The 15,090-nt window shown below is 37.8% G+C and overlaps 1 protein-coding gene across 2 annotated transcripts in view; it reads left to right on the top strand.

Annotated features, from left to right (window-relative positions):
* The window catches only part of ZNF407 (zinc finger protein 407), a 413,038-nt gene that overhangs the window by 270,789 nt on the left and 127,159 nt on the right, over positions 1 to 15,090 (top strand). For both annotated transcript variants that reach the window (XM_024754886.1, XM_024754887.1), the window contains exon 8: positions 580 to 758. In XM_024754886.1, the coding sequence (XP_024610654.1) occupies positions 580 to 758 (179 nt within the window). The remainder of the gene's footprint in view (positions 1 to 579; positions 759 to 15,090) is intronic.

The raw sequence follows: 15,090 nt of genomic DNA, 5'->3' as shown, positions 1-15,090 counted from the left end.
TTATTCAGTCCATCCCTCTTCAAAACCTACACCGGTACAGGAGCCTCACTGGAACTTCGCACATTGCCCAACTGTGGGCTGAGGGGCTGTTTCCAGCTACTTTTCTATCGTCAGACTATCTTAGAGCCTTGCTTAGAAGCAGCTCACTTGACAGGTCTAAAAGTCAAGGCATCTTTTTTTTCCTTAATGCTCCAATTTCAGTGGAGGTGACAGGGCTTGCCTTTGTATCAGTACTCCGTGGTGCAAGGTGTGTTCTCGGGATTAAGGAAACTCCTTCACTGCCCTCAAGTGGTACCAGAATAATTTGATATTAAAATGATAGAACTTGGGACTTTGTGTTTCCAGTTCTGCATAGAAATGAATTGCTCAGGTAAAAGCCAACCTAGAAATTAACACCAAGGTTATAAAAGCTCCCAGCCTCATATGATTCATGTTAACTCTTACAGAGCACAACACTTACAGCATACATAGCACCTGACACCTGTGAGGTCTGCATGAGTGGTCACTGCCATCATGATCTGTGGTCTCATGTTATTGATTTGACCTTAATTCCGTTTACTTTTCTTTCTTCCTTGGTAGGTCAAACTGTGCTGAAAATATCCGCAAGCACATTCTACACACGGGCAAACATGAAGGGGTCAAGATGTACAACTGCCCCAAGTGTGACTATGGAACCAACGTCCCTGTGGAGTTTCGAAACCACTTGAAAGAGCAGCACCCTGACATCGAAAACCCTGACCTGGCCTACTTGCACGCAGGTAAGAAACGAAAGCTATTACGTGAAATGCTCACTTGTCACGATAGTTACTAGGCTGTTCGTGTATAACAGCCTTTATTTAAATGTGGTAGCATGTGTGATAGTATCTGCTTCAAGACTTAGAAAAAAGAACACTTGGTCTTATCCCCCTCAACTATAAAAACAGGTCTTTTCAATTATATTTCATCAAGAGCAAATATGACGAAATAATCATCGCAGGACAGCAGAGTTATTAATGGCAAATACTCAAAACGCGGTTGAGCTGAGACAGTAGTAGTTGTTTGAGCTTCGTATTTTGGCTAATTGATAAGGTTTTTAATTTTTTTTCAAAAAATGTTTGTGATTTAAAATGTTATGCCTGCCCTGTCCATTGTACCACGGTTTTCCAGTAGACACCTGGAAAGGGGAAGAATGTGACTGAGGAGAGCAGGAGAACCTGGATGGGGTAACAGAGTGCCACACGTGTCCCCAAAACTAGGAGGGACCGTGCTACGGGTTTCAGGGAACGTTGGTGATGGCAGAGGCTGCTGAGATCACTCTGGCCTTGTTGGACTGGCCGTCAGATGCTGTGGGAGGATCAGATATGCAGCACCAACTGCAGGGTTAAGCACACTGACCCCTGGAGCCCAGCCTTTTGTTTAGTGAACAAGGGGGCCTTGAGTGCAGAGTTCTTCCGTGCAGAGTAGCCAGGTGATGGATGGTGAGTATGGGACCTGTCGGAAGAGGTAGTCCCCTGCAGGACATTTGCCGGAAGTTCCAACTGTAGCCCAAACAGGACTTTATTTAAATAATGCCAGGGGATCCAGGGGATGTTTAAAGCAGGTGCTTTGGGAGCAATTGGAGCTGTATTTAAACTGTCCTCCCCATCCTGGCCGTGTGGGTTACAGGCAGGCTCATCTCATCACCTTAGATTTCTCGTACGTAAATCGATGTGGTGGGATCTATTTAAAGGGTTATTGTGAGAATTTAAAAAGATCTGGTCTATGAAGCTCTTAGCACAGTACTCTCGTGCCGAGAATGATCAGTGCAAAGGACTGTGGGTGTTGGTGCTGATGCTGGCGAAGTGACACTAGTGTTTGAAAGTTGTGTGAAATCCCACCCCAGATGCAAGGCTGCCTTTGCAAAATGTGTAAATGACATTGGTAATGTAATGTCTACAGTGGAAGAAACAGGACTTGTTGAGTAATGTGAGGTAGAATAATAGTCCTAATCCATTTGACACTGAATGTAAGGTGATTATTTGTTTTCTGCTGTTGTGTTCTCAAATTTCTCTGTTTATACTCATCAGATTGACTCTTTAAAGTCATGGTAAAACATCTGACTTAGTAATCTCTGTTGTACCCACGTCTGTTTTTGAAAAAGAAAAACGGGAGTCAATATTTTTTGTATTTTGGTGGGGTTGTTACTGAAAAGGCTTTGAACTAGACAGTTTATCAGCTTTAGTTCACAAAAACAGATAAAGTCAAATTGAAGTATCTTCTGGCCATGAGTACCTACGGATTCTTTATTAATATGAGTGCATGACAATGCAGATGTCAGAAATATTGCCTAAAAGCTGGTGCTTCAAGAAATGGCCAAGCAAAGTGATCTAAACTGATGGTAGGTTGTCAGCAAAGTGCTATTTTCAAGGTAGTTTTACTATTTCAGCTTCTCAAGATGTAATATCGACGCATTCTGTCTCTCTCTTCCATTGCACCAATCAGACATTAAAAGTAGGTTATTTTCCTAAAATAAGGTGTCTCTAGCTCTTAAATGAAGTAAACAGCAAAGAAAGGGAGAGGAAGCTAATTGCAGACCAAAGAAACACATTCCTTTTGTTGTCCTGCACAGAAAGGACAGGCTCTTCGCTTCGCCACTGCTGCTTGAGTGATGCTGAGAGTTCTGTTTAGAGATATCATTTGTATAGAATCTTTTTTAGAAAAATTATCCTGTTTCCTTGTGTATGTGTGCGATGCTCTTGCGCATTGGATCCTAGTTTTTTGTTTGTATTTTTATGATTCTTCTGGAACCTTTTTCTATCTAAATCACAGTAGCATTCCTCAGTATTTTGACAGACGAAATCCACGTGGTGCGTGTGGGGTGTCACTTGTTTATTCCCCCCGTGCAAGGCAAGATCGCTCCTCAGTAATATATTTGCTTTGATAAACTTAGCTCCGTTAAGAGAAAACTTTAAAACGGCGAAGTTCTTAGGTTGACTCTTTGACCTTGTAATTCTGAGTCAACTGTAATACCTTCATGGATGTGTGGAACGCGCCTTCCTCCACGTGAAGTGAGATGTTGACGCGGGCGCTGGCCGCGCTTCCTTCCACGCTCTCCGGTAGAGGAAATAGGCAGCACAGTGGATGAATCCCTGATGCACGGTACTGTGCAGGGTCAGGAGGTGGACTGAAATCTTCAGAGTGGTTTATGGCCCAGACCTGACGGTGACTTACCAGCAGCCTTCTCTGCTGTCAACACTATGCATGTGTTGAGAAATCTGTAATCAAAAATTCAGTGACGCATATGAAGCAGTTCTTTTAAACTACCCCAGAACAAATAAACACATTCACTCTGGATCTGACTTGCTCTCCCATGTAGATCAAACATCTCATGGTCTCATGAGAAGGAAAATGTTAAAAAACAGCAACAGAAAAGATTGTAAATAATGTCATTTGGGGTATCTTAAATTTTAGTTAACATGATATTTGGAAATGTCTATGTTAAAATAAGGTATTTAATTTTTTTTGTTTTTGGAAAACAGTTCTGAGAAAGTGGTTTTCCTGCAGTTGTGCTTCCCCTGGGGGCCCTGCAGTGAGGTCCGTGCCCTCTCTGAGGTCCCTCCTCACTGTAGCATCCCGTGTTTCTGTGTGCATGGCCTTCAGGGCAGGCTGGGTTTTAACTTCAGCTCTCATTTCCCTGTTGAATGACTTTGGAAACCCTGTTTTAACTCTGTGGGTCTCAGTCTTCCCCTCTGTAAGCTGGGGATAGTGATGCCTACAGCACAGTTTTCATATGATCTAACCAAGATGGTACAATATGTAAACTGTTTGACGTGATAATACTTAGCACCCATCGTTGCCCAGTGTTCTTCTCTGTTGGCTTCCGTTGATGATCCATTGTCTTCTTTCTCAATTGTTGTTGGGAGCTAGAAGAATGACTTTGATACCATTTTCCGTTTCATACTCCTGAGAATTAAAGGCTATATGTGAGCTTTAATTTTGGTTGTAGCTTTTGTTGGAAAACAAGATACAAGTAGTCATTTATTTTTTTTTAATAAAAGTGGATTATTTAGAAATGCAGTATTTGATTTCCAGGCATTTGGGGATTTTCTAGTTATCTTTTTGTTAACTACTGAAATAGTAATGTAAATTGATTTCTAGCTTACATCTACTGTGCTTACAGAACATAGTCTGAATTATTTTAATCCTTCAGAATCTGTTTATACTTTCTTTATGCCCAGCATGTGGTGAGTTTTGGTAAATGTTTGAGACGTACTAGAAATATCGGTGTTGTTTGGTGCTGTATTCTGTGTTTCCTGTATGTCACTTACCTCATTTCTTTACTGTATTGCTCAGATTGTCTGTACTCTTACTGATTTTTTTTATGCTAACTCTATCACTATGGTAAGAGAGGTATATTAAAGTTGCCCCCTATGATTATGGATTTGTCTGTTTTTCTGTTAATTTTGGCTTTACATGTTTTAAAGATAAATCACTGGATACTTGGAACTTTAGGTTTGTTTTATACATGTGCACACCTAAGATAAAAAATATTTAATTCTCTTATAATTATGAAATGTTCCTTTTTATCTGTAGTAATACTTCTTGCCATCATTCTGTGTTTTATATTGTATAGCTATACCAGCTGCCTTATAAACAGCATATAGCTGCATTTTGTTTCTTTTATCTGCAGTGACAACTTTAATCTTTTACTTGAAATAGTCCTTTACTTTATTATTTATACTTGATAATTGATGTACTCATCATAGTCAAAACCCCAAACTACTTGAATGTCCATCAAGTAGAAAGGTTGCATATTTACCTAATGGAATACTCTACAGCAATGAGAATGATTGAACTACAGCTAAAGCGACAATATGAATAAGTCTCACGATCATATCATTGGATGAAGTTAAGCCAAACAAGAAGGAGTATATTCTGTATTATTTCATTCTTTATTAAATATAAAAGCAGCCAAGACTAATCTGTGGTGTAGAGACCAGTCCCTGGGATGAGGAGAGGCGGTGCTGGTTCTCCTTCTTATCCCTGATGTTGGGACGCGGTTGTGTTCAGTTGGGGAAAATTCCTCAAGCTCTTCTCTGAGTTGTACCCTTTTCTGTAGGTACTTCCCGTGTCCCCTGCATCGGCAGGCGGACTCTCAACCACTGCGCCACCAGGGAAGCCCAGTACTTCTCTTTTTAAAAGAACAGGATTCCCTTGACCCCTAAACTTCCAAAGAGGTTCATCTAGGTCCACTCTAGATCTAATATGGTGGGATTATGCAGTCACATTAGTCCCGCAAAACTGATGTCAGATTGCAGGTGGCCAGAATCTTTTCTGTCATTGTACATTACACTTATTCTCTATTACGTGAAATCCGTTTCATCTCAAAAGTGATCTTTATTTGAGCTTCATAGTTTTAGCAGTTGTATTTCTCCCATCTCTCTTATCCACGAATAAGCTTGGTGTTCATTCACTACACCTTGAGAAAGAAGTACACACACTTTATGTGTGCAATACGGGTGACCTTCAATTGGACTTGGGTGGTAATATCTCAGAATACTTTAAAAACAACCTGAAGATTGAGATGGAGAGGGCCAAGGAGAGAGTGGAGGGGGTGTGCCAGGGCTCTGCTGCTTGTGACTACGAAGAAGATGTTTTTTCTCACGAACTCCAAGAGACAGACTCCACGTTGTGCCTCCACGGCTCAAATTGAAGCTATGCTCCCTGCACCTGCACAGATGCGCCCGGAGGGCCCAGGCATGGAGTGGCCACTTTCCCGCAGGATGAGCGCTGCGTGGAGACTAGGAGGTTGGCTTAGTTTTTCCGTATTCTCATCTGAGAAGCTGGGACTTTAAATGTAGTAAATGTTTCTGCCTTTTCCAAAGGTAATAATCAAATAGTGTTCTCTTATCAGGGGAAATTAAGCATTAAGTGATGGGACGGTATTTTTCCTAATTTCCTTAATTTTTCTACTGTCATATTTTTTATCATATTTGTATTGATATGATTTTCATTAGTTCTTATATATATCAGTACTTAATCATTTACAATATGCATTAGATTATTGCCTGTGCAGGATGATAGCACATGAATCTATCAAACCCTCTTCACAGATTAGAATTTTTTATTCTCCTATAAGATAGTCATTTTTTAAATTCTTTATGACATGTATTATTTAACTTCATTCCATAGCATTTCTCTTACCCAGTTATAAGAATGTGAAAGTTTGACTCTTATCCAAATTCCAAATCCTTTTTCTTTCTAATGGTTACCAGTTCAGTACCATTTAAACTATAGTTAACTGATTCCTTAGTTCTATCCAAGTGCATCACTTTGTACTTAGGCAGATTAAGTTTCATATTCCACCTCTGAGCCCATTTGCTTAATCTATCACGGTTAAGATAAAACAGCTGTATAGCCTTTTGTATCTTAACCATTCCCTCTCATTTAGTGATATATTCAAATTTTGTACTATAAAAGGTTTTCTTCATCATTAATTAAAAACATTAGTGTTCTGATATATAGAGAGCCTTGTAGAACACAGTCTTTTCCCAAATTCTTTGGCCCTCTATTTTTAACCCCATTACTTTCATCCCCTTTTGTTAGTTGGGTGCCCTGACACATGTCATGACATTTTGTACAATAATTCATTTTATGAAAAGGTCCAAAAATCTCAGAAAATCCTGACAGTTTCTCATTGGTTCTCCCTTACATAAACCAATTATTACTTCAACTTAAAAAGGAACGAAATTTTTTCTGACATGATTGCCTTTGGTAAATCCATGCTGACTCACTCCTATTAAATTGTACTTCTCCAAATGTATTATTAAGCTCATCCATAAGTATCATCTCAAATTTATTTCCTAATATAGATGTTAGACTTACAGCTCTATAATTTTCAGCCTCTCCCCTCTTTCTTTTTAACCTTCAGACTAGAGTCCTTGTTTTCCAGTCTCCTGATACTTCACCACTTAACAAAAGACTTCCTAAAATAATTAATAGCTCAACAATTTGATTCTTTAACCTCAGACATCATCCATGGGTTAATTTACTATTTTTCTTAACTGCTGCTAAATGTCTTTGTTTCTTTCAAAGCCCTATCTACATAGTCTGGTGCCTTCTGTCCATCATGGCGCAGCAGACTAGGTATTTTGCTCATTGGCCTCTCTCTCCGCTCTCTCTCACTCTCACTCCTGTTGGAATTCCTAAGTTTAGGACTATCTTACATTCTTTGTAGTCAATGGGTGAATAATGTCAGAGCACTATTTTTCCATCAGTCTCCTTTTTTTCAGTAATATAATCGCTCTCCCGGATGGTCTCATTTGTGTTTGTGTGTCAGTAAATGTGCTGTTTACTGGTGAGTTAAGCTGACTCTGAACTCATCGCCATTTCTCTTTTATTGAGTAATATACTGATATAGGTTTTTTCAAAACTTTCTAATTAACATTCTTAAATATTTTAAAATTTAATCTCCTGAAGAATAAATATGTTCCCTCTAACATGTCTTCAGTATATGTCTAAAAACTTCCTTTATCTACTTAACATTGTGGAGTAGGCTTAAGGAAATATTTGCCCCGTGTGTCTCTCTGGCCCACTTTCTGCCATTTCCTTCCCACAGTCCTCCAAACTGTAATATGTATGGCTTCCTATTTTAGATGGTTAGTATGGGGAACTAAAGAACTCTATTATTTTGCACGTTTTGTCTTTTTAATTACAAAGAAAGAAAGAGGAAGGGTAGTAATAGTGTCTGTGCTGAACTTTTCATTAGGCCGTTAAATCTTCAAAGCAAAATTCTTTGGTAGGTGTTATTCCCAATTTAATGATTTAAAAAAAGAACCTTCAAGAGGTTAACTTGCTGATTGAAGTCCAAGTCTGTTTGTCTTCAAGAGTTTTCCAATTATATAACCCTACATATCCAGGAGCTTTAAAAAAAAAAAAAAAAACTCCCTGTTTGGGAAAAGCATTAGGAACTTGTGGAGAAATCAGCGACTTGTAGAAGGTGGCTGCTGTCATCGGCCGATGCTGGCCTTCAGCTGCAGCATTTCCAGCCTCCAGCCGACCCTGCTCACTTCAGACCGGTCCCCACAACCTGAATTGGCTCTGGCCAGTCCATCCTGTTACTGTTTGTTTGTCCTGAAGGCAGTGGTCTCTGTATACTGACAGACTCCCTCGGTTTGTCTCCAGTCTGAAGTCAAGGGGAGGTTCTGTCAAGGACTGAACAAGGACCTCTGTTCAGCCCTGAATGGCGGGTTTTTCCTCCAGTTCCAGGGTTTGTTCCTACACTTGGTCCTCCTAGGTGTATAGTTATCCCGCCCCTTAGACTGTCTAGTTGGTGAATGTATCGAGCAGTGTTAAACACATTGCACCCTTAAAGCTGTTTGCCCATTTTGTCTTTATTTCAAAAATCTGAACAAATGGCTAGCATATACTTGAACTCTTGGTGATATTTAAATGTTAATAAAATAGTATACCCCCCCAAAAAAATCAGCATCTATGGGTTAATGAAATTCTTATCATGGAAGCCTTCATATTGAGTTTTAAGACATCAGATAATCTGAAAACGTGTGCTAGGAAGTAGCATGGTATAATATAATTAAAAAAAAAAAAAACACTAGGGTAAATGTTTTCACAGTTGTACTTCTACTGCCTGGTACAGAATTTGGAGGATGGATGGATGGGTGGATGGGTGGAGTCAAATGAACTAGGTTTTAGTGTCCTGACTTTATTGCCATTGAGATGTGTGACTTTAAGCAAGTCTCTCAACCTTCTACATCTGTATTCTCAGCTGCAAAATGACTAACAATGTTTAGCCTTTCCTTTGAATATGAGGTTCAAATTAACTAATACATATGAACGAGCTTTGAAAGTTATCATTGATATTGAGATTTTCTGTAGAAATAAAGGTATTGGGCTTTTTTATTGCTGTTTTAATACTAAGAAAGTAGTAGGAGAGGACAGGAATGTATTTTGCATTTATTTGAAGTTGTTATTGAGAGTAATGAGTCTCATAACTATATATGTGTGTATATGTTTTATGTGTGTAATACATATATTAGCATGTCAGTCTGAGCATATATCCAAAGTTAGGGCTAGAAAAGGTCTATATAAAACTTTTTTTTCAGAGTAGAAACTTATTATTTGAATTATTTTTATTCTTTGTATGTTGCGTACTATATTTTTAAAACGAATATGATCTTGAAATAATGTGCTTTCTAGTGTATATTTTAATGTTCTGTGAAGTCCTTAATGGCATTCACAACATTTAAAATAAAGTCAGTGTACACAAGTAAAATACGGCTTTTGTTAGTAATACCTAATAGAATTCACTGAAAATATCTCAAATTCATGTAAATCCATTTAGTTAATCATTTTTGATGGATCTCAAGCCTTGAGAGCTCTCAGTCTCATCCCCTAACTACATAATCTTAAAGGGAAGTTTTAAAGTGATGTTTAAATTTTTTTTCCAGAAAAAAAGAACTCTATCCTTTTCTTTCTTGGGTGGCCTCGCTAAGTGTAATTAGCCTGTGTAATTCAGAGCCTCGTTGAAACTGTCTTTTAGGCTGCTTTCCTCGCTGCCACAGGTTATACAGGCACATACAGTATGGTTACCTCATCAGCAGGCAAAGTTGTGATCTTATCCCCCCGACAACTTCATTTATCAAAATTTTAAGGGAAAAAACATTGTGGAAAGTTATAGTAGGGGCAGTATAATTTTATCAGGTGATTGATGTGGCTTTTATTTTTATATAGACCTTTTATCATGTGATTAATTGAATATAATTTATATATTTTAAAAATTTACACACTTTCCCAGACGTATCATGACCCCAACTAAAATGCAGTTTTATATGAGGAAACAAGGTAGGTGGTGACAGGTCCTACTGCCGATGCTGCAGCACAGGTGGCTGTCTCCAGCAAAGGCATTTAGTGAAGAATAGCATCACAAGTTGTTCAAGTTATGAGGAAAGTTGAGGTATCTTGTTTAATTAGCTTTGAAGTTTAGTTCTGAAGATATAAAAATGCATATTATTATTCATTTGCAATTTCACTTATTTCTATTTTTAGCAAGCAAAATTACCATTTAGCAAATTTTCCTTGTTTTAAGTTTTTATTTTGAAAACACTTGCAGAAAAGTTGGAAAAATAGCACAGAGAGTTCCCATATATCCTTTACCCAGCTCCCCCAAATGTTAGCATTATATATAACCAAAACCAGACTTTAGCATTAGCACAGTACTGTTTTCTAAATTATATTCTTTATTCAGATTTCACCGGGTTTTCCATTCTGCTGTTTTTCTTTTCCAGAATTCAGCTCAGAAACCAACATGCCCTTCTGTTGTTGTGTCTCCTTGATCTTCTCCAGTCCGTGGCAGTTTTTCCGTCTTTCATTGTCTTATGTGACCTTGACATTTGTAAAGAATATGGATTCGTTATTTTGTAGAATGTTCTTTATTTTGCATTAGTCTGATGTTTACTCATGACTCAGTTGAGGACTTTTAAAGAATTTCTCAGAATAGATGTGGAGTGTATCAGGGGTACGGTAGGGCAGATGATGTAACCTGGACCAGTTGAGTAAGATGGTGTCTCTGTAGTTCTCCACTACAAGCTTACTATTTCCCCTTTTTAATTAATACATATCTCAGGGGAGATACATTCAGATTATGCCAATAGCCTGTTTCTCCTTAAGCGTTTAACCACTAATTTTGACATTCATTAGTGGATCTTGACTGCAACAAGATCTGTGGAGTTCTAATGGTCATTTTCTCTCTTCCCCGTTCCTTCTACATTTAATTGGAATTTTTCTTTAAGGAATATCTGTCCCTTCTCTTCCAATTATTTTTATTCTATTAATTTTTACCAGCATGAACTTATTTTACTCTGTGGCTTATAATTCTATTATATCACTGTTACTTATTTTCTTGCTCACAGTTCTTCAGCTTTGGCCATTGCAAGCTCTTTCAGGTGGACTCCTGTGCCCTTTGATGTGCCCTCAGGCTTTTATGAGCATCTGTTTACTTTCTGGCACCAAAATGTGATCCACGTTCATCTGGTGGTTTTCCCTCCCCTGGTGGTAAAATCCACCTCTCTTTCAGGAGCCTTAGTTCCTTTTATTGGTATTTAGAAATCATGATATGTATGCTGTATGTGTTCATTGCTTGTGTGCACCCTTTGCTTTTTGGCCTTCTCAACAGACAGAACTAGGAAACGGCTGTGTGTATACTAACCCCTGCATCCCCATAAATATACCTTGTTTTATTTGTCCAAAACATCAATTATCTCAGCTATAAAATCCTCAAAAGGAAGCATATGAACAAATCTTTGTGACCTTTCATTAAGCAATGCTTTCTTGATTATGACACCAAAAACATGGGAAATAAAAGAAAAAAATAGATGAGTTGGACTTTACCAAATTAAAAAAAATTTTGTGCCTCAAAGTACACCGTCAAGAAGTTGAAAGGAAAACCTATAAAATGGGGGGAAAATTGCAAATCTATCTGATAATGGACTTGTATTCAGAATACATAAAGAACGCTTATAATTCAACAATATCAAGGCAAGTACCCTGATTAAAAAAATGGGCAAAGGATCTGAATAGCTGTTCCTCCAAACAATATATATATATAAATGACCAGTAAACACACGAAAAGATACTCAACATCATTACTTGTTGGGGAAATGCAAATCAAAACCACAGTGATGGGCCTTAAATGAATACCACATTTACTCTTCTTGGCAATTACGAATAGAGGGGCTACGAACATTCACATGTAGATTTCTGTGCGAATGTAAGGTTTCATTTCTCTTGAGTAAATAAACACCTGGAAATGAGATACCTGGATGATATGGTACATATATATTCAACTTCTAAAGAAAACCGTTGAACTGTTTTCCAAAGTGTCTACACATTTTATATTCCCACCACGCTGTTTGAGAGTTACCCTTGCCCCACGTCTTTGTGAGCACTTGTTATTGTCAGTTTTGCTTACGTCATTCTAATAGGAGTTCAGTGGGATTTCATGGTTTCAGTTTGCATTTGATTCCTAATGATGTTGATTATCAGTGCTTATTTGCCTTCTTTATATTTTCTTTGATGAAGTATCTTTTGAAATATTTGCCCCTTTTTCCCTTGGATTATTGTTTTAAGAATTTTTTTTTATGTTTCTCTCCTCTTTATTAATTTTTCAATAAATTGTTATACATATATGTATATATGTAGATTAAGGTATAAAACATGTCCATCACCCTAGAAATTCCTTATTCCTAATACCAGTGCCCCATTTCCCCAGAGGTAACCATCATTCTGAATTCTGTCACTATAGATTAATTTTGACTATCCTTTATTCACATAAATGTAATTGCATAGTATATGTGCTTTTTTTTTTTAAACATTTTTATTGGAGTATAATTGCTTTACAATGGTGTGTTAGTTTCTGATTTATAACAAAGTGAATCAGTTATATATATACATATATCCGCATATCTCTTCCCTCTTGCGTCTCCCTCCCTCCCATCCTCCCTATCCCACCCTTCTAGCTGGTCACAAAGCACCGAGCTGATCTCTCTGTGCTATACAGCTGCTTCCCACTAGCTATCTATTTTACATTTGGTAGTGTATATATGTCCATATATACACTACCACTCTCTCACTTTGTCGCAGCTTACCCTGCCCCCTCCCCGTGTCCTCAAGTCCATTCTCTAGTAGGTCTGCGTCTTTATTCCTGTCTTGCCCCTAGGTTCTTCATGATCTTCTTTTTTTTTTTCTTTTTAGATTCCATATATGTGTGTTAGCATATGGTATTTGTTTTTCTCTTTCTGACTTCATTCTGTATGACAGACTCTAGGGCCATCCACCTCACTACAAATAACTCAATTTCATTTCTTTTTATGGCTGAGTAATATTCCATTGTATATATGTGCCACATCTTCTTTATCCATTCATCTGTGGATGGACACTTAGGTTGCTTCCGTGTCCTGGCTATTGTAAATAGAGCTGCAGTGGACATTGTGGTACATGACTCTTTCTGAATTATGGTTTTCTCAGGGTAAATGCCCAGTAGTGGGATTGCTGGGTCGTATGGTAATTCTATTTTTAGTTTTTTAAAGAACCTCCATACTGTTCTCCATAGTGGCTGTATCAACTTACATTCCCACCAACAGTGTATGAGGATTCCCTTTTCTCCACACCCTCTCCAGCATTTATTGTTTGTAGATTTTTTGATTATGGCCATTCTGACCGGTGTGAGATGATATCACATTGTAGTTTTGATTTCCCTAATGATTAATAATATTGAGCATTCTTTCATGTGTTTGTTGGGAATCCATATATCTTCTTTGGAGAAATGTCTGTTTAGGCCTTCTGCCCATTTTTGGATTGGGTTGTTTGTTTTTTTGATATTGAGCTGCATGAGCTGCTTGTAAATTTTGGAGATTACTCCTTTGTCTGTTGCTGCATTTGCAAATATTTTCTTCCATTCTGAGGGTTGTCTTTTTCTCTTGTTTATGGTTTCCTTTGCTGTGCAAAAGGTTTTAAGTTTCATGAGGTCCCATTTCTTTATTTTTGTTTTTATTTGCATTTCTCTAGGAGATGGGTCAAAAAGGATCTTGCTGTGATTTATGTCATAGAGTGTTCTGCCTTTGTTTTCCTCTAAGAGTTTGATAGTTCCTGACATTTTGGTCTTTAAGTCTTTGAGCTTATTTTTGTGTATGGTGTTAGGGAGTGTTCTAATTGCATACTTTTACATATACCTGTTCAGTTTTCCCAGCACCACTTATTGAAGAGGCTGTCCTTTCTCCACTGTATATTCTTGCCTCCTTTCAACATAAGGTGACCATATGTGCATGGGTTTATCTCTGGGCTTTCTATCCTGTTCCACTGATCTATATTTCTGTTTTTGTGCCAGTACCATACTGTCTTGATTACTGTAGCTTTGTAGTATAGTCTGAAGTCAGGGAGCCTGATTCCTCCAGCTCCGTTTTTCGTTCTCAAGGTTGCTTTGGCTATTCGGGGTCTCTTGTGTTTCCACACAAATTGTGAAATTTTTTGTTCTAGTTCTGTGAAGAATGCCAGTGGTAGTTTGATAGGGATTGCATTGAATCTGTAGATTGCTTTGCGTAGTATAGTCATTTTTACAAGGTTGATTCTTCCAACCCAAGAACACGGTATATCTCTCCATCTATTTGTATCATCTTTAATTTCTTTCATCAGTGTCTTATAATTTTCTGCATACAGGTCTTTTGTCTCCTTAGGTAGGTTTATTCCTAGATATTTTATTCTTTTTTTTGCAATGGTAAATGGGAGTGTTTTCTTAATTTCAGTTTCAGATTTTTCATCATTAGTGTATAGGAATGCCAGAGATTTCTGTACATTAATTTTGTGTCCTGCTACTTTACCAAATTCATTGATTAGCTCTGGTAGTTTTCTGGTAGCATCTTTAGGATTCTCTGTGTATAGTATCATGGTCCTGTGAAGCCATCTGGTCCTGGGCTTTTGTTTGTTGGAAGATTTTTAATCACAGTTTCAATTTCAGTGCTTGTGATTCGTCTGTTCATATTTTCTATTTCTTCCTGGTTCAGTCTCAGAAGGTTGTGCATTTCTAAGAATTTGTCCATTTCTTTCAGGTTTTCCATTTTATTGGCACAGAGTTGCTTGTAGTAATCTCTCATGAGCCTTTGTACTTCTGCAGTGCCAGTTGTTACTTTCCCTTTTTCATTTCTAATTCTATTGAGATGAGTCTTGTCCCTTTTTTTCTTGATGAGTCTGGCTAGTGGTTTATCAATTTTGTTTATCTTCTCAAAGAACCAGCTTTTAGTTTTATTGATCTTTGCTATCATTTCCTTCATTTCTTTTTCATTTATTTCTGATCTGATGTTTATGATTTCTCTCCTTCTGCTAACTGTGGGGATTTCTTGTTCTTCTTTCTCTAATTGTTTTAGGTGCAAGGTTAGGTTGTTTATTTGAGATGTTTCTTGTTTCTTAAGGTAGGATTGTATTGCTATAAACTTCCCCCTTAGAACTGCTCTTGCTGCATCCCATAGGTTTTGGGTCATCGTGTTTTCATTGTCATTTGTTTCTAGGTATTTTTTCATTTCCTCTTTGATTTCTTCAGTGATCTCTTGGTTATTAAGTAGTGTA

The sequence above is a fragment of the Neophocaena asiaeorientalis genome, unplaced genomic scaffold (assembly GCF_003031525.2).
Source record: "Neophocaena asiaeorientalis asiaeorientalis breed wild unplaced genomic scaffold, Neophocaena_asiaeorientalis_V1.1 scaffold124, whole genome shotgun sequence".
Taxonomy (NCBI): Eukaryota; Metazoa; Chordata; class Mammalia; order Artiodactyla; family Phocoenidae; genus Neophocaena; species Neophocaena asiaeorientalis.
Note: the sequence above shows the minus strand (reverse complement) of the source record. Positions and strands in the feature narration are given on the sequence as shown.